This window comes from Rattus rattus, chromosome 4, assembly GCF_011064425.1.
Source record: "Rattus rattus isolate New Zealand chromosome 4, Rrattus_CSIRO_v1, whole genome shotgun sequence".
In the NCBI taxonomy this organism is placed as follows: domain Eukaryota; kingdom Metazoa; phylum Chordata; class Mammalia; order Rodentia; family Muridae; genus Rattus; species Rattus rattus.
Window position 1 is genome coordinate 164581432 of NC_046157.1, and position 20226 is coordinate 164601657.

The 20226-nt window shown below is 44.0% G+C and overlaps 1 protein-coding gene across 1 annotated transcript; it reads left to right on the top strand.

The window, feature by feature from the left end:
* The first annotated feature begins 5479 nt into the window (after positions 1 to 5479).
* Positions 5480 to 19666, top strand: LOC116898280 (olfactory receptor 12). The gene is made up of 2 exons (XM_032899631.1): positions 5480 to 6548; positions 19596 to 19666. Exon 1 carries the CDS (start codon positions 5496 to 5498, stop codon positions 6495 to 6497), a length of 1002 nt encoding a protein of 333 aa, XP_032755522.1. The 5' UTR covers positions 5480 to 5495; the 3' UTR covers positions 6498 to 6548; positions 19596 to 19666.
* The last annotated feature ends 560 nt before the right edge of the window (positions 19667 to 20226 follow it).

The window sequence follows — 20226 nt, forward strand, 5'->3', positions numbered from 1 at the left end:
TCCTGACGCAGCCTATACAGTTAATGATTACAGGCACAGACCGTCATGCATATCCTGATACTTTGCACCAATCTACCCTTTCATTTTCTGTACTTGATTATGAAGCCAAATTAGAGTGACTCCCAAATGGGTAAAGAAGAGACAGTTTTAGCTCAAGCAAATCCACAATTACAGTGGAGTAAAACATGGACCGGCTCTTGAGTCCTTGCTGACACAAAAAAGTATGACCACTAGAGGGCACTGATGAGCCGAGTTGCCATTTAAAAATGGTCTCCAAAGAGGTAAATGGAGCCAAATTTTCTCCAGCATTTCCCACATAACTGTACATATGACGACATGGTGGCCAAAAGTAAATGTCTATTCTCTTCCAAGAGCCAAAGGAGATTCAAAGGTTGTTTCTCGGAGGACATCAGTTATCTGTACAGCAAAGATTATCTTCACAGAACACTATGGCTGCCGCCATTTTGAAGCCCTCATTGAATTAATGAAACTAGGCAGTGCTGTCAGTGGCAGTTTCCATACAGAAGAAGGACGGGCGGGTACATTTCTTCTGAGAGAAGAGTCTCGTGCCTCCCACAACACAGAGCCATCAATAATGCCCATAAGGTGGTAATGACAATAACTGGATTCCAATCAGGCCTCCAGATTCAACTCGGGATGCACAGGGTTGAGGGGTATCGCAGAGCTCAAGACACTATCAAGTTCGACCCATGGGAGATTTTACACATCTATTTCTTAAAATAAATGTAACCAGCATCCTCTGCTTCTTCATAAACAATAGCAACAAAATAAAGTGATGGGGGACCCTGCATAAGTAGAAACCATCACAGATCCAAAAGAGTGTCGTTTGAGCTTGTTTGAATAGCTGCACAAAAATTATAGCATCCTATAATCGGGTCTTTGCATGTGTGGATGCTAATGGATGCTTGATGACATTGGGGAGTGATTTTTTTCATTAGGGAATGGAAATGCTACTGGGCACTCTTCTAAAAATACGTGCTTTACATTTCAGAGATGCATTGAAAGTACATATTAGAGAAATTATATGATGTTTGCTACTTGTTTTGAAATAACACAAGGCTCTGGGTGAGGATGGAGGGGAGGAAAGATTCCATAATGCTTGCCCAAGCTCACTGAGCTGATTACCACTGGAGTTGGATGAGTGGCACTTAAAGTTCACTCTGCTATTCTGATTTTGTGCATATTGTAAAGTACCATAGTCACAGCTGCCAGAATGTCTCTTTTTGTATTATTTTTTCTGTAGAAGATCACTATGTAGCCCAGGAGGGTGTCAAACTCCTGCTCTTCCTGCCTCTGTCTTCCAAGAGCTGGGACTTTGGGCACTCCTTGGGGCTCACACCTACATACTTCCATGTTGGATGTACCCCATTCATTTGCTTCTAAATCGCTCTTTAACCAGCTGATTCTCCATCCTTCCTTGAAAATCATCTCCTCTCACCTCTACCTCTTCTCTGTAGGATCACAGGCTTGTTGTGAGTCACAGGGTAGGATCTGGGTCATGCATCCATTTGTTTTATTTTGTGACCAAATTAAAAATGTTGCAAGATGCTAAAATGTGAGGAGGTTTTAAATAAAATATGATTTATGACCCTGCTTCCGAGGTTGGTTCTTTAGTTCCGTTGCTGTGATTAATCATTGACCAAAGCCAACCTTGACAGGGCTGTCTTAGCTTGGCTGTGTCTATTGCTGTGATAAATGATCGTTACCGACTTAGCAGAGGAAGGATTTACTTGGCTTGCTCAACCTGAGTCGCAGTCTATTGAGGGAAGTCAAGGCGGGAACACCAGACAAGAAGCTGGGGTCCAAAACTGAAGCAAACACTGTACAGGAACACTGCTTTATGGGTTTGCTCTCCGTAACTTGTTCAACTTGCTTTCTTAAGCACCCCCCAGGAACACCTGCCCAAGGATGGCACTGCCCTCAGTGAGAGAGGCTATTCCAAATTTCACCAATCAAGAAAAAGGCCCCCAGGGCGATCTGGGGAAAGCATTTTCCCCTGAGGTTTCTTCTCTATTGAGTATAGCTTATGTCAATTTGACCATAACAAAACCAAACCAAACCACCCAGCACCAAACTCCTAGGCCCGAAGAGTTTGTAGCACGTGGATACCTAACGAAACATTGGAGAGTAGATTTCAACTCAGAAGCCACCATGGTGAACAAATATGGACTGCGGTCTGACAAGAAGCCACTAGTCACTTGGGTATAGGATGACCTTCCGGATGGCCGCCACAGCCTAAGCAGAACTGCTTAAATATGATCTTCACTCACTGAACTAGAGTTAAAACTGTATGGTCCAGGGATGCACTTGGGGATTTTCTCAAAGACTGTGGCCTACTGGGCTGATAAGGCCACAGGAGAAAGAAATTTACATATCCTCATAGGAAGCAATGTTTGACCAGCACCGGGCCAGAAGGTTGAACAGAAATAAACCTGGCTGTGTTGTATTCCCAGATGTTTAGGATTTAGTTTGGCCTGAAGAATGATTAACAAAAATACACTAGGTCAAGCTGGGGAGAGCATTGAACTGAGAAGACACAGAGATAAACCGTCAACTCCCCCCTCCCCACAAAAGAATTTCGCCCATGTGGTTAATACAACAAAAGAAGAAAGAAAATTGAGGTTATCTACCTAAACTCCTAATAGCACTGAGGGGAGCCAAGTAATGCCTTGGAAGGAGAGGGACGACCCAGTGCTGTGGCCAGGCTGCTCACGTCAACATGGCCAGAGGGAGTGGCAACAGCAAGGGCTATGTCATGAGGACATATTGTCTCTACTGATTGCTCTAATGAGGTACACTGAGCACCGAGTCTCTCTGAATTTCTTCTGCTGTGGACTCCAGGCTTCCTGCCAGCCCGCCACATCTCTGTGTGGTGGCTAAAGATACTCCATTTTGTTAGGCATCCATTGGTACCCACTAGCGATTTGTCTCTAACACCAGTCCCTAGATAAGTTCCCAATAACCCAGACTCAGTGGCCCCCACCCGCCTGTTATGATATGACTAACTGCTCTGTGGGGGATTCTGTAACTTGCGTACACAGATACCCAAAGATTGTTTTGGGTCACCTACCTTGGCAGATCAGATCAATTTTTGCTTGCCTGCGTAGATATTGAAGGTCTTCTTGTGGTTTCTCCCTTTATTACAAATCTTTCCTTCACCCCCCATTCTTCTGGCACTCTCAAATTTGGCTCAGAGATTATTCATCCTGCTAGCAGCTAATCAATACATCTCTTTTAATTACAATCGGATTGAGTCTTCCCAGGGGTCATAAACTCCATCCATGACAGAGGCAGAGGCCACAGCCCTGAAGTCCAGGGAATTGGAATCCCAGCTGCCAGGGGCCAGTGCCGCCCTAATTAGCCACCAGAGGCTCCAAGTCCCCATTCTACCAGATGCTTCTCAAGCAGGGTGACCCCAAAGGGAGGTATCTCCTCCCATTGCCCAGCAAATGGGGACAAGAGAGGAGGCAAGTCCTGCGTCTCTCTTCAGAAGACCCACATCTAATGTAGCCAGAATCAACACACCAGAAGTCTCACAGGGACCCTGGTGCCCACCCGTGCTCATGCCAATTCTGCTCCACTGCTCAGAAAGCCATAACTGATCTGAAAAAGAAACAGGACCAACTGATGTCCACCTCTCCATGTTCCACAGAGACCAGGCTCAGCAGCACAGGAGCACTGGGAGCTTGGATGTTGGCTGTGTGACCTTGGGATAGACCTGACTCTCACCTCAGAAAGGTAGGTTCAATATGTCACCAGTGAGGCATAGGAGACCATGGGGGTAGAGAGCGAAAGGATGGGGTGAGCACTGAGTGGATACTCGGGACCTGCCTCAGAAGGCTGACATGGACTTTCCTGATCCTCCCTGGCCTTCATACAGGTCAGAATTATAGTTTTCCAGGGGATGTGGGGAGCTCTACCCTTGTTCAATTCTGCAGATGGGTAGGTTGCGTCTAACCAGACCACAGGAGACAGTAGTTCCCCTAGATCAGGAAAGTCAGGGCCAACGGGAGCAGAAGCTGTCCCTTCATAGACATTGTCAGTCAGATCTCTCACAGCCGAGCAGCGTCCTTGGCTCTTGGCCAGCTGCCATGTCCACTGATTCTGAGGATACCCTGTGTCCTTGACAAGCTGAGAGGCTGTGTTTGTCCTTCCTCCAGCAGGAATCAAGGGACAGCCTTGACATAGGGACAGCCTTGACATAGGAACAGGACGGCCTTGACTTTACCATTCCCTGGCATTTTACACTCTCTGTGGAGGGAAGCGTGATCCAGCAGTGGGAGGATGTGGAGAATGAGAGTGTGAAGGCAAAGCCTTTGAATTTATGCCTTTGAATATAGGGGTACCTATTCAAAGTGGGATTGTCAGTTACACAGTACATGGTTGTCTCAAATAGGTTCCTCCAGGCCACTCCACCTCCTGGACCATGGAGGGGAGTAGTAGATACATCATTGGATTCACTCAGCCCAGGTCTCTGAGTCACCTGAGGCAACCCAGGACAGTGGAGAAGATAGATCTCTCCCTAGCCGGGCTCCTCAGCAATGTAGTCTCTTGCAACCCTTCTGGGAACTGACAGAAAAGTGCCAGCCAGCCTCACAGAAGACTCCTGGTGGCCAGTGCTACAGTTGCTACGAATAAGAGAAAATAATCATGAACAGCCCGAGGACAGAGCAGAGGCCAATTTTGTTTAGTCGTCAATAGTCAAGAGTAAAACCCTATAAACCCCCAAAGCTGAGGTGGAGCAAGGGGTTGGAGGTTATATCCATGTCCCAAATATGTCTGGGGCACCAATCCTGGATGCTCAGTGCACGGTCCTAGGGTACACACACCACAGTCTCCGACACCTAGATATTAGCAGGCACCTCTCACAGTCAGTCAGTCAGTCTCCGCACACACTCTGGATCAGGCTTGGAGCCAGAGCTACTAAGATACGGTCAGCATTCTGCAAGCCACAAGACGTGCAGCTTCAGTGTAGGGAGGGCTGATCCCTTGCTCTGGGTTCAGCCCACAGATGGAAGGGTCAACCAGCACGAGGTTTGATGGGCAGGAGACCCTCACAAACCTTCTTTGATCAGTAGCATGACACTTGGGAGACGTGGGGTGGGTCTTGGAAGCCAAGTGTACAAAAGTCCTCAGAGTAGAGGGCAAGCAACTCAGGTGTCACACAGCAATGCTAAGACTTCTACAACCTGGAGGGCCCTGGAATCTAGGTGCCTCTTTAAATCCTTAAGAGCACAGCTCAGTCCCATTCACAAAGAGAAGTTGCCACGAACTAAGTAAACTAGAGGAAAACGTCTGTCACTCTTTCAGGCCACACCAGCCTGTCTGGCAGGAGATCAGAGCAGCTAGCGAACTTCTGCACGGCGGATAGCATGTCTCCAAAAGTTTCCTGCAGTCTGTGGAAGACCTGACTGCACCAGTGAGATCTGCTCCCCTTCTCTGCCTCCACCTTCCTCTCTGCATGGTCCCCACTCATGGCCACAGCAGTCCACAGAAATGGAAACCTTTCAGCGGTGTCCCTGCAGGTGTTTGTGCTGGTGGGATTTGGGGGAGGCTCAGAAATCCAGGCCCTGCTCTTCACTGTCTTCCTGGTTCTGTATGTGGTCACAGTCCTGGGCAACCTCACCATGATCATGGTCATCACCCTGGATGCCCGTCTGCACTCCCCCATGTACTTCTTCCTCAAGAACCTGTCCTTCGTTGACCTCTGCTACTCTTCCGTCATTGCCCCTAATGCCCTGGCCAACTTCCTCTCTGCCTCCAAAGTCATCAGCTTTGCAGGATGTGCCACTCAGTTCTTTTTTTTCTCCTTGTTGGCTACCACTGAGACTTTCCTCTTAGCTGTGATGGCCTATGACCGTTTCATGGCTATCTGCAGTCCCCTGAGGTACCCTGTAACCATGTGCCCTATGACCTGTGCCCGTCTGGTCCTGGGTACCTTCTGTGTGGGCTGCCTGAACTCCATTGTGCAGACCAGCCTCACGTTCCAGCTGCCCTTCTGCAGCTCCAACCTTATTGACCACTTCTACTGTGACGTGCCCCCACTGCTCCAGCTGGCCTGTGCCAGCACAGCTCTCAATGAGCTCTTTCTCTTCGGCCTCTGTGGGTTCATCATCGTAAGCACCACCTTAGCTGTCCTGGTTTCCTATGGCTACATCACCGTGACCATCCTCAGGATGCACTCGGGATCTGGGAGGCACAAGGTCTTCTCTACCTGTGGCTCTCACCTGACAGCTGTGTCTTTGTTTTATGGGACTCTTTTTGTCATGTATGCTCAGCCAGGAGCCTTGACATCCATGGAGCAGGGCAAAGTGGTTTCCATCTTCTACACCCTGGTCATTCCCATGCTCAACCCCCTCATCTATAGTCTGAGGAACAAGGACGTGAAGGACGCCCTGTGGAGGTTAAGGCAGAGACACAACCTTGTGAGGGCAGTGAGAGGCTGCCCTGAGGTCAGAGGGAATGCTTCTGTGTAGATGACTGAGCAGTGGGAACCAGCCTTTTCTGTCTTCAAAACGGAAATAAAGGTGAGGCGTTTGTTTGCCTACTGATAGTCTTCTTTTAAGCTATTTCGCCGACACAACATGGACCTAGTGTGAGCTCTAAGAATTAGCAAAGTTTACTCTGTGCGCAGAACCCTAAAGACTGACAGGAGTGAGGGCTCCCATGGCACAAAGACCAACTGAGAACGTGAACTGTTTCAAAGCCATGGCTCTTACAGCCATCTGCTTCTCTGTCCATGAGCTGAGCTTCGTCCCTAGAAGAAAAGCCAGGCATTGTTGTGTCTTGACCAAGTTTGTCAATAAACAAAATGCTTATTTCTAATCCCCAATATTATGTCTGCTCTGGTGGCCATTTATGACAGGAAACTCAAACTGCCTCTGCCACTCCTCTGCCACTTTTCAGCCATCTTAGACACCTCTGCCAATAGTTTAAGTCAATGACCAACACATTCTGGGGGAGTGAAGCTGCTGCTGAGGAGTAGATTGGGTAGGGCAGACGTATAACTAACAAGTGATACATCTTTTAGGGAACCCACCCCCCGTAGCTGGGTCTGGAGAGATGGCTCAGTGGCGAAGAGTGCTTGCTGCTCTTCCAGAGGACCTGAGTTTGGTTCTCAGCACCCAGGTCAGTCAGCTCACAACTGAGTCGCTCCACGGGTGTTGACTCTGAAACTCTAACTCCAGGATGTCTGACTTCTGGCCTCCTTGGGCTCCTGGACCACCTGTAGACACACATATGTACACCTAATCAAAAGCAATAAAAATAAATATAAAAGAGAAGGATCCTCGTTAGACATCAGTAGGTGGTTGGGTAGCTCCACTCATGCTAAAACCTTGACCAGGCTCCTGCTCCACCACAGCTCTCAGAGATGAATTCAGAGGACCCAGCTTCTTAAAGTGTTGTGTGAGGAAGTGTAGCCCTTGCTTTCATGTGTAAATGCATTTGTCCACAGTATGCGTGCATAGTGAGGTATACAGATATAAATAAATATAGACTTGGCCGTATATGATAACACATTTGTACCGTATCTGTAACTCAACAAGGTAAATACAGTCAGGTCAAGAGAAAGCATTTGGTTAGATCTCACAGAGCCTTCCTGACATTGCTCTGCAAGGCTAACTCTCATCCTGAATCTAGCACAGGCTCGTTTTACACACTTTCATGCCATGCAGCTAGCTGTGAACAGAAGTACACAGATCTTCCTCCTCTGCAGCTAGCTTCTGTTGCTCAATGATGCCCTTCTAGGGTCAGTCACAAGACTGGATTTTAATCTTTCCATACAAGATTATTTGACTACATCGACTCCATCACAAATGCTCCCCTGTTTAACAAAAATTTGCATCGCGATCAAACCATCACGTTTTAAATGCTGTACTTTGAAACTGCAGTAATACTTGTACTTGGCAAAGATCCTACCATCAATATCTACCTTGTAAGGTTGCGGTTGAGCAAAACTGCCTAACTACCGCAAAGCCTCCTTGGCAATAGAATGCCGAGGTCTCCTGGGATTCAGTACCGGACTAAGTAAGGCGAGGGTAACAGTTGGAGCCCTGAGCCTTTACATGGCTGTAGAGTTGAACCTTCGTAAGTTCTGGAGCCCATCTGGTATCAATTAGCATCATAGCTTTATTCATTCATCCTGCTGACACAAACACTTAGTTTACTTCCACTTCTCAGTTTTGAAGATAATTTTTGTTTAGCTGTGTGTCTTTTGAATTTTGATTGGCATACAAGGGAACAGGTTTGTTTCATTGTGACATTTTCTTATTTATACACACATATGCTTATATATTTTATATATAATGTGTATGAAAGTAAAAGGGGCATATATTATATTTATGCATACACATACATACACACACACATGTATATTCCCCATAAGAAAGAGATTATCATAGTCATTTCTGAGTCATTACCTATTAATGTAATGGTCTCTAGTTCCATGATGTTCTATACGAAGGTCATCACTTCGTTTCTCCTTGACAGCTGAATAGAATCCCATTGTGCATTCCATTATGTAATTTTCTTCACTCCCTGTCTGTTAATGGACATCAGGCTGGCTCCATACCTTGGTCATTGTGAATAGTTCAGAGTAAACATGGATGTCCAAGCGCTTCACTGGTACACTGACCTAGAGCCTGTCGATTATTTACCCAAGAATGATAGACCTGGTCATATGATGTTTCTGTTTGGTTTTTCAGGAAGCCCCATGCTGGTTCCTACAATGGCTGTACACATTTATGTGCCTCCAGCAGTGGATAAGGGGTTCCCTCTCCCTCCATCCTCCCAGATTTCATTTTCCTGATTACAGCCACTTGGAAATCTCTAAGCAGTTCTAATTTCTGTTTCCTCCTGGTTAAAAGTGTTGAACACTTTCCCCAATATTCATTGGCCAGTTTAGTCTTCTTTGAGAATGGTCTGCCACCTTTATTTGTGTGTTTATAGCATAGATGGGTTTTTAGAGTTTTTATAGACTTTAGATATGAATCCCCTGTAGGATGTGCAGTGGACACGGGATTCTCTCCCATTCTCTCCCATCTCTTCACTCGGCTGATTGCTTACTGTGTGGAGGCTTTTTTATTTCATCCCATCCCACTTGTCAATTATTGAGGTTGTTTCCTGTGTTGTTGAAGTTCTTTAAAAACAAACAAAACAAAACCTTACCTATCTATGCCTGCATCTTGAAACATCTCCCCAGCCATTTCTTTAGTGGTTTTGAAGTCTCTTACATTAATGTCTTTAATTCATTTTTACTTGATTTGGTTACAGTATGAGACATATTCATGATTTTTGTCCTTCTACATGTGGGCGTCCAATTTTCCTGTTATCATTTGACGATGAGGCTGTCCTTTGACAAACATATATGCAGACATCTTTGTCAGAGAGTATGTGGGTGTAGTTGACTGGGTTCGTTTCTGTGCCCTGTATCCTATTCCATCGGTTTTTAATCTGTCTGCTTCTGTACCAGCACCACGCTGGGTTTTTTCCCCCCTGTGGCTTATTATATACTTTGATGTTAGAAACTGTGGTGGGTCCAACATTGTTCTGTGTGTAGAGTAGTGTTGACTCTTCAAGGTCTCTTCTACTTCCATGCAAACTTGAGGATCCATTTTCTAGTTCTGAGAAGGACACATTGGAATTTGGTGGGGATTGTATACATGTGTAATGCTTTGATCAACACAGCCATTGCATATGATTAATTCTGAGGCAAGGTATGGGCAAGGGAGGTCTTTTCAGCTCTCAGTGTCTTCCTCAAATTTCTTCATTGGTGTCTTAAAATTTTCATTGTAGATGTTTTTACTGTTTTGGTTACTCTTAGGCATTTTTAAAGCTGCCATGGTTAGGATTTTTCTTGATTTTTTTTTAAGTAAGTTTGTTACTGATATGTAGAAAAGCTACTGATTTTTCTAATGTTGACTTCATACTCACTATTTTGATGAAAGTTTTAAGAATTTTCTTCTGGACCCTCTAAAGTCTTTTATGTATAGGAACATAACGTATGCAAATAGGAGTAATTGACTTCTTTTCTTATTTGTACCTCCTTTGTGTCTTCCTTTCTCTTGTGTCATTGCTCCAGCTAAGACTTCAGCGGTGCTAAATTAAAGGAGAGAGAATGGATTTTGGGTTTTCTCCATTTAGTAACATGTTGGCTATAGCCTTGTTGTAGGGAACCTTTCTGGTGCTAGAACTTATTCTATTCCTTGATCCCCCCTAGGCCTCTATTCTTCCTTGGTCATTATTGTTTACCATGTACTGCTTTATTGTTTGGCTTGTTAGTATGTTAATTATTTGAGATCTCCCTGACTTCTTTTCATGTAAACACTCAGCTGTAAACTTTCCTCTTGTTGCTGCCCATTCTGTACCCTAAAGTTTCTAGAAAGCTATGCTTCCATTTTCATTTCATTATAGAAGCTTTAGTATTTCCTCAGTTCCGTATAAAGCACACTGTTCATTCCACAGTGTGTTATTCGGTCTCCAAGTACTTGTATACTTCTACGAATTCTCTTGCTACTAATATCTAGCTTGATCCTACTATGATCAAATTATTTTAATTATTATATGTTTGTTAGAACATTAATTATTTATTTAATTATTTTATGTTTGTGGCCTAGCATGTAATCTGGGTTACCAAGAAGAATGCGCATTCCATATTTGTTGAATGGATTATTCTGCAGTGATCTGGAAAGTTAATTTGATTTACAGTGTCGTCTAATTCTGTGGTTTCTTTGTTGATGCTGTGTTTAAGTCTCCTATCTAAAGATGCCAAGGGTACTGCTCCTCACCTACTATTATTATAGCAGGACCTGCCTGACCTCCTACACTCTTTAGTGTTTCCTTATGAAGTGTATCGGTCTATATTTACAACCATCATATCTCTTGATGAACTCTCCCCTTTGTTAATGTGTGATGCTTTTCATCTTCATCTCTGGATCGAAAGCCCATGCCAGCTTGTCTATGGCTCCTCTCTGCTAGAGAAATTGACTTCCAGGCTGTGGGCACCTTTCCCTGTGAGGTGTTTCTCGAAGACTGTAGTTAGTTGGAGGTTGGTTTGTTTTCATTCATTTGCATTTTCTTTCTGGTGAGTCTGAGTCATTTAAATGGAAGGCTGTTCCTCAGAGGGAGTTGCTAATCCCTGCGCCTTTGTTGGTTGTTCTCCATGTGGCTGGACAGTTGAATTGGTATTTTGGGAGAATTGTTGGTTTACTTTATTGGACATGATGGATTCCTCCCTAGCTCTTCTTTGTCTATCCCTCTCATGCAACTCAAGTTTAAAATAGTTTTGCTGGGTATTATAATCTTGGTTGACAATTTTTCTTTTTGGTTTTTTTGTTGTTGTTGTTGTTGGTTTTAAGATTTATTTATTTCATGTTTATGAGTGCACTGTTGCTGTCTTCAGACACACAGAAGAGGGTGTCAGATCCCATTACAGATGGTTGTGAGCCACCATGTAGTTGCTGGGAATTGAACTCAGGACCTCTGGAAGAACAACTCTAAAACCACTAAGCCATCTCTCCAGCCCTTGGTTGACAATTTTTACTTTCAGGGGTTAAATATATCATTCTACATTTTCCTGGGGTTTTTTCAAGTTGCTAATGGGAGATCTGATGCTATATTGATGTGCTCGCCTTTATACATAAGTTGCTATTTCTCCATTTCAGTTTCTAGGTTTTTAAAAATATTTTTGACATTTTGACTATATAATATTCCATGGAGAGATATTACTCTAGTCGTGTCTATTTGGGGTTCTAAATATCTCTTACGTGTATTTATTTTTGTTGGTGTCTGGGAATCACTGCACAAACCACTCAGACACTGATCTCAGTCCAACAGGGCTGGTTTATTGAATGCACACCGCAAGCATGAGCAGTCAGGGACATAGTACAGACTTGGGAGCTGAACCATGATGCCCGGCCAGAATCCTACAGAGCTTTTATGCCTGAAATCCACAAACATCTGTACCAAGTAATTCAACCAATCAGGATTTAGAGATAGGGGATTTCCTTAGAAACATGTTTTTGTTGTCCAAGTATCCTGTTCTCATTGGTTGAGGTATTCGACTGTGGTGGAGGACTTGCCTTGCCTAACATTCACGTCTTAACTTGCCAAATAGAATGTGCCTGTCTATTTCTGTCAAGTAGGAATGTCAATTCCCTGGGAGGTCTTAGGAACTTAAACTTTATTTAAACCCTACTTAAAATGGCTTCTTATATTGGTACATATGTATCTCTTATGTTGGGGTCCATCCCAGGAGCAGCTGCTAAAAGCAAAAACCATAACAGCTCATATCCAGGTGCAGGAAGTGCTGCTGGGTGGTTGGTTTGGGTCCAAGTTTACTGTGGCTAACTATTCAAAGCAGGTTCTATTCTATTCTGGCTTCTATTCTGACCGGGTTCCAAGAACACCAAATAACAGAACTTAACAGAATGTGCAATTAACATGAGCATGAGAAAGTTGCACATAAGAAAGTCTCCTTATAACCTTAGTAACAGCACAAAATGGCCACCTAAACAGGCAACAGTTACCTAGACCTTAACAATTTTTAGTCCACTGACTAAAATCAATGCTGTTCATATGGATGTGGGTAAAGTTGGGAGAGAGAGATGTGTTAGGTGGTCCCAAGACAAGTTAGAGAGGGGAAGAGTGATCAAGATATACTATATACACTATATATATACTATATACACTATGAAATTCTCAATAAATAAATTTAAAATATTATTAAACAAAACTAATATACAAGGACTTTATACTTTTAAAGAAACAAATGCCTCTTGTGGTTCTTTCCAAATTCTTTCTCAAGATTTGAATTTTTGTTTTTTGTTTTTGTTCTGTTACTATCATTTTAATTGGCTTGATTCTCTACGCCCTTAGTTTTATCTCAGCCTCTCCCAACACTGTGGTCACTCTCCTTGTTTTCTTTGTTACTTCTTCCTCTCGTTCCTCATCCTGATACTTTCTCCAGCTTGGTCCAGTCTATTAGTGGTGGCTGGTTTCCACTGCACTTTTTATTTGACTCACTGACTTTTCCATTTGCAGTGCTTCTATCTGTGTTTTCTCGCCCCACCCCAACTTCAAGTCTCCTGTGGAGATTTCTCATACATTTTGTTGATTTTTCTCCTCTATTGTTTTGGGGCTTCTCTCCTGGTCCCATGTTGATATCCTTACTGATTGTCTGTATCCTCTTTCAAGTCACAGATCATTTTTTTCCTAGGAAACTTCTCAGATCTTCATTTGGTCTTTGTGGTGGTTTGAGTAAGAATGGCCCCCATAGGCTCATATATTAGTCACCAGGTTTAGAAGGATTAGGAGGTGTGGCCTTGTGGAAGGAAGTGAGTCACTGGGGGTGGGCTTTGAGGTTTCAAAGGCCCATACTAGGTTCTGTCTCTGTTTCTCTCTCTCTCTCTCTCTCTCTCTCTCTCTCTCTCTCTCTCTCTCTCTCTCTCTCTCTCTCTCTCTCTCTCTCCAGATGTAGCTCTCAGCCAAACCTCTCTAGCACCAAACCTGGCTGCATACCTCCATGCTCCCCACCATGATGATAATGGACTATGCCTCTGTAACTGTAAACAAACCTCCATTTAGGTGCTTTCTTTCGTAAGAGTTGCCGTGGTCATGGTGTCTCTTCACAGCAACAGAACAGAAACTAAGGCAGAGTTTCATTTTTTTTTAAGTTATGATCTCTTGAAGAAGATGTGCTGTCATGCATTTTTCCAGCTTCGTGTGTTTGTATGTTACAATCTGGATGTTAGTTGGTTTTGATAATTCCTCTTACAGTCCTTGGCCATCTCAGGAACTTCCTACTCTTGAGGAATCAAATCCCCATACCGCTCAGATTGCAAACTGCTGTGGCAGCAAAATCAAACCATAGAATTACACATAAAACCAATCTGGCAGCAACATCAAACCACAAGATAATTACACATAAAACTAATGGAAGCTTCCTGGCATGGCACCAGTTTGCTATAAAATAGGAAGTGAAAGAGTAACGGGTGCACTGGGAAGGCACCGTGGAGAGGGTACATGGATGAGATGAAGGGAGGCAGGGAAATAGATGGCTAAAGACAAAGGAAGAGCAGAGAGGAGTGAGTAGAAGAGGAGAGAAATGACCTGAGGTTTGAAAAATTCTAACATCATAAAAAATCCCCAATCATGAGACAATTCATAACCAAAACAAGAGAATTAAAAATAAAAACATAGAAGATTTCATTTTTAAGTGTTTCATTTGTTTGTTTGTTTTTTAAGGGCACTCTCACTATGTATCACAGGCTAGTCTTGAATTCACAGCAATCCTCCTGCCTTGGGCTCCTAAATAATGAAATTACACATTCGGGCATCATGACTAACACATAAAACCTTTTCCTCCCTCCCTGCCTCCCTTCCTTCCCTCCTTCCTTCCTTTCTTTTTGAAAGTAAGGTAAAGTCAAAATACTTTTCAAAGTGGAGTAGCAAGAAAAAAGATGGAAACTCGAGGACAATAAAAGAAAATAAGGGACAAAAGATGCCCCAAGGGTGGGAAACATAAAAGTTACACAAATAAAGCAGAATAAAGTCTTTTTTCTTCAGAAACATGATAAAGTAAAGGTGCTACTGAAGTATCATGACAAGAAGAGAGAGAGAATTGGGGACAAATGAAAACATAGAGTGGGGTGGCTTTTTCTTGTACCCCTAAACCTGGGTAATGTCAGGTATACACAGGTGACGGGATGCTGGTCTTCCCTGTGACGTATGCTGGTGCTGAGTCTCTATTAGATCAACGTCTTTCAGAGCAGTCTTCACGTCAGTGGATTCTCTTCTTCATGGTCAGGGGCCTCTGTTAGCCACACTTGCGTTTACAGTCTATGGGCAAGCAGCTTCTCCCATTTTGAACTCTCTAGGGAAGCGAATGCTTTAGGTTGGGGCTTGAGGTGTTAGAGTGAGAATTCTAGAATTTGGTTTCTTTAAAAGACGCATAAATACTGTAAGAATATGTTTTTGTGCTAATCCCAGGTGTGGAGATATGGGGCCGCTTCCCAGCAGCCGGCTGTGATCTGCCTCACTCTCTAGAAGAGGTGTGATTTTTGCCGGCTGCAAACGGTTTCTGCAATTATGAGACATTTGGAATTCTGAGAACTTTTCAGAGGGTATATAAATACTAGGACCTTGATAGGCCCTAGTGTGTGTGTGTGTGTGTGCGTGCGTGCGTGCGTGCGTGCGTGCGTGCGTGTGTGCGTGTGTGCGTGTGTGTGTGTGTGGTTGTCGTTAGTCATGCTCAAAGAAGAAACAAGAAGAAATATATTAGATTCAAGAATCTCTCCCTCTCTCTCCCCCACTCTCTCTTTCTCTCATATCTAGTGATGTAGGGGTAAACTAGGGTATAAAGGGTGAGAAAAAGAAGAACCTGGGGTTGGGGATTTAGCTCAGTGGTAGAGGGCTTGCCTAGCAAGCACAAGGCCCTGGGTTTGGTCCCCAGCTCCGAAAAAAAGAAAAGAAAAAAGAAGAACCCATAAATCAGCAAAAGTCAAGCTACAATGTATCACCCATGTGTTCTGAGAAACTATTGTTTAAAACTGAGCTGCCCCGGGGTCTCAGAACAGGGGCAGTTACAAGTTAGAGAGCCTGAACCCTCCCTGCTACAGGATGAGAACTTTCACTAGAATGGCATCCAGCCTCAGTCCCCAGCTAGGGAGACTCCTTTTCACCACTGACCCACCCCACCAAAGAACCCACAGTCTCAGCCAAACACATCACTAGATTCTAGGGTTGTGGGAGCTCTGGGCCTGTCACCTGGGTAGGAGTGCCAGCCTCTTCACCGGGGCCACTGCTTCCCCTCACCCCACCACGGAGCCTCGAGGCTGAACTCCCTTCTGCTTGGCTTTCTTCTCTGTGTCCATCCGCCTTATTTCTCTGCACTGTTGGGCTGGCTCCTCGCTCCTTTTGTGTTTTCAACCCTGCTCTATTATCTCTTCTTGGAATTCAGTGCATTTCCCCTCATCCTGACCCTCCTCCTTCACTGGGTCACGCAGTAGCAACTCACAGTCTGCCATCTCACTAGGACCCGGATTCTGTTTCTCTCCACATCTTTCTGTCTTCTTGCAAATGAAGCAGATCCCTGAAGGAACTTCTTATCCGGAATTGATTGTCTTTGAACCATTATAAACAGCTTTTCTAAGACGTGAAATATTGTTGCTTTGGTTTTGGTTTTTAGGGATTTGGGGTGGGGGGCTGTTTTGTCCAGTGAATAGTTTTGTGTTGTGCAACATTGTAACAAGCACAGTCTTGTCTGCTCTTTAAGCTTCATCCACTCCACTGCATAGTGGGCGTGTGAACGGTCCTTTCTCCCACAGTCAATGCGTTTAACCAGCCTTCTACATATTTAGCTATTTGGGTATTTGGGGGACATATACATGTTATGTCCATTTTCCTACTGTATTGTTTCTATTTCATCTTTATTGTCAAAACTCTACATTCTGGGAGATAAGCCCTTTATTGGTTATAGAACTTGCAAACTTTTCTCCCACTTTGCAGCTTTCATATTGATACAAGTTTGTTTGGTTTGGGTAGGGTTGGGTTGGTTTTTTTTTTTTTTCTGAGTCAATATAATGTCTTAAACACAGTTTAGTCTTTCCTCCATGAGTACTGAATTCTGGTATCTTGAAAGAGTATTTGTCTCCGCTAGATCTCAAGGAATACTTTTTGTATGCTTTATGGGGTTTTGTTGTTGTTGTTGTTTGTTTGTTTGTTTGTTTCTGTTGTTGTTGCTGTTATTGCGTTTCGCTTATTCTTTCATTTAGGTATCTAAACGCTTAGCATTGGTTCTATGGGTTGTTTCTTGTCTTTGTTTATTTGTAAGGAGTCAGTCATCCTGAACTATGACTGTTGCATTCCCATGCAGTAGAATCAGATAAAACCATGAGCCTGGTGTACATGAGCCTAGTGTGAGGAATTTGTCATCCTGGGTTAAGTCACTTTTGTCCCAACCATTCTGGGAGCCCTCTTCTTGTCCAAACCAAAGGCATCCATGTGTTTTGCTCCCAAGAGCAACCCCGCTACCCAGTACTGTCCCAGTTCAGCCAACTTTTCTTCAGACTCCTGGCCATCTGCAGCCAGTTCTCACACACTAAAACTGGATTTTTCCAGAACATTCCCCAATGACTATTTTAAATATATTTCCCAGTGTTGTACAGTATCACCTGCCATAAACCAAGAGTCCCTGTATACACAGCCTATCTCTACAGTCTGTGTATTATTCTATCAAGATATTTTGTCTGTTTTTATGCTATTTTATAATTCAGTATTGGATTTTTAAGATAAAGTACAATACAAAATTTTAATGCTTATAAATTAAAAATAACAAATGTAAAGTATTGAGTAATCATATGAAATGATATAGAAGACATAAAGATTAAGAGGTGCAGAAGTGAATCATATGTAGGGTTTCAAATTATGAATAGCCCAACTATGAAACTCCAGGGGACTACAGCACTGCCATAAGGTGCTGAACAAAATGCCTTAAGTACCTCGACAGTGATCAGCTTTAAGAAGAGTCAATGAGCCCCTCCCCTCAAGAGTAGAATGAGGAAGAAGAATAAGCCTGCCTAGCGGGAAGATGCCCACATTCCAGAGCTTTCCAGTTTGGATGCTCTGTCACGGTCAGAAAGCAGGAGAAGTTTGAGGACTTGCCTGCTTTCCAATGGGCACGCTCATCTGAACGAGATTGGCTACCTGTGACTGTCTGCTCCTGGATATGCTAGGTTGGAGCTGGTTTACTACCAATCTCAGCCGAGGCTCATTACAGAATGGCTCGAGCGAGCACAGGATGCCTTCTAGAGACAAACAAGCGTGTGTGCTTCCAGGCGTTATTAGAGTGTGATAGCCAACACTGTTGCTGGTTTTCCATCCTGAAACCTTGTCCACTGCTAAGACCCCTTTGAAGCTCTGTTTTTTTGTTTGTTTATTTGTTCGCTTGTTTGACTTTTGTTTGTAATGTAGCTTCACATCAATGATCCGCTCCAGGAATCTTTATGTTCTGTGTGAGGAACGAGTAGAGATAATGCTTACAAGTAAATATGTAGTTCAAGCCCCTCTGTGGGAAAAGCTGTTTCCTTAGCACCTCCATCAAAAGCCACCTGACTCAGCGTGAGTTTGTTCAGAGCTCTGTTTATGCTGCTGGGCATCCTGGGAAAGTCTCTGTGCTGACCACATCCTTTGTTTCTCTTGGGGAATCTGGGTGCAAGTGTTCTCAGATTATATAATCTAGGAAACTCAATGGTTTTACAGCGATGGCTCTAATACATGGAATTCCTACCAGCCATGGAAGTGCAAGGGTGACTACATCATCTTGATGATGTTTTGTGTCATCTTTTAAACTTTACACTTGAGTTGTTGAAACCAATGTGGACTAGACCTTCACTGTTAATGTAACGTGCATTTCGCTGGTGGCTGATGGGTCTGGGCATCACTTAGAGGAGCCCTCTGGCCTAACTCATATGGAGTTACAAATATAAATGAGTTACACATAAAATATCTTTTGTCATCTTTCCATTAACTTGAACATGCTTACTCTTGATTTATAGTTCCTGACATGGACAAACCATTCTCGACAAAGCACACCAGATATGTGGACTGTGACCATCTCTTCTTCGGAGTCTTAGCCTATCCATTTCCTGGAGAGTTGTCCATGCCTTGAGGTTGCTATTGCAGTTGTGCCCTCCATGTAGACAACAGAACACAGGGAGGGAGGCAGACACCCTGCTCCAGGTCACTGGGTCTGACTCTGTGTTTCCCATAGAGACAGGATGTTGCAGTCAAAAGCAAAGTCTGCCATGCTCCTTCCTTCTGCTCTGGGCTGAGTGCCCATCCTACCCTGAGAACCCCAACTTGCCCAGCTGCAAAGTGAGTCTACTGTGCCCTTCCTCAGAATAGTCTTAAGGTAAAGAACACTAGCTTGCAATTAATAACATCTTTTGGAACCATGGTCATCCGTAAGATGTTAAATAAGTAAATAGAAAATTGCCCCCAAGTGTGGCAATTTACTTTCATGGTGGGTCTTGTGCTTTTCCTGCCTCGGCAAGAGTTCTTACAGGTTTTTCCAACATTTATGTAACAGTACCGGACACAGTTGGGAACACAGATTGAGCTGTCCAAGTAACGGTATAAATTAAGTCTCAGCAAAATAAAATTTGAAGTCAAAATAGACAAAAGCAAAAACTGGGCAAAACAAAACACCCAACCACAGGCTGCTGACCAGAACAAATATCCCAAAGAAAGCCACAACTCGTGGATCTGCTATTTAGAATTCATTTCTATATTGCCACAGTGTGGACAGAGCAGGTGACATGGAGTACAGGGGAGCTCCATCTGCTTCTCAGAGGAACCTCCCCCCCCCTTCTGTAGGTCCCTTCCAAGGCAAAAGCTAGAGTACCCAGATAAAATTGGGGAGAAAAGTAGACTTGTAGGCTTGCAGAGAAAATGGACCTGTTCAAATGTAACTCAAGTTCCAGTGAGTGCTAGGCTGTGCCATCACCCACTCTTTCAAAGGATATACTCGTTAGCAGACCTGGTCCCTGACAGTCAACCTTCCGTTTTTGTTTCAGCTATAAATGGAACCAAAGAAAATGGAGTAGGACTCCAGCCTGTGGCTGGGAAGAAAATCATCCAGGGGTCCAGCCTCCACCTAGGACTGCCTGGACCGTGCCAGGTGGCCACCCACCTTGGCTTTCCATCCTCTTCTCTGCCTCTGAACTGTGCCCCAAGGCTCCTCTCTCCTGCCTTCATGTGGTCACCTGCAAGAGTTCCTTTCCAGGCAGGGCCAGCGCCTGCTCCTGCTCTCTGAGCTCCAGCCCTCACATCTGACACATTGGATTTGTCCATGCTTCCTTACGGTGCTGAAAGCATGAACTCTTAGGAACATTAGTAGGCATGTACGTATGTAATCACATGTGAATGCTTTGTGATCGCATCCCATAGACTAACATGGGCTGTATAGGTGATGCGTTTTGGATACATCTGTATGCTCACCTACAAAGCACATACGCTTGTATATTATTGCACGTATAAACGGGTTAAGAAGTCATTTAATGCATTTCTCTCTGTCTCCCGCCTCTCCCACCCACAGGCTCTGAGTAATCCCCCTGCGGTAGGTGAGAGGTCATTATTCATAGAATGCACGATGCTGTGGGGTGGCCACATATCCCTTCCCCAGCTACTTTCTGGTCCACAGTTTTG

Excerpts from the sequence above, each read along its gene's own strand:
- LOC116898280 (XM_032899631.1), top strand. The coding sequence starts at position 5,496 with ATGGCCACAGCAGTCCACAGAAATGGAAACCTTTCAGCGGTGTCCCTG.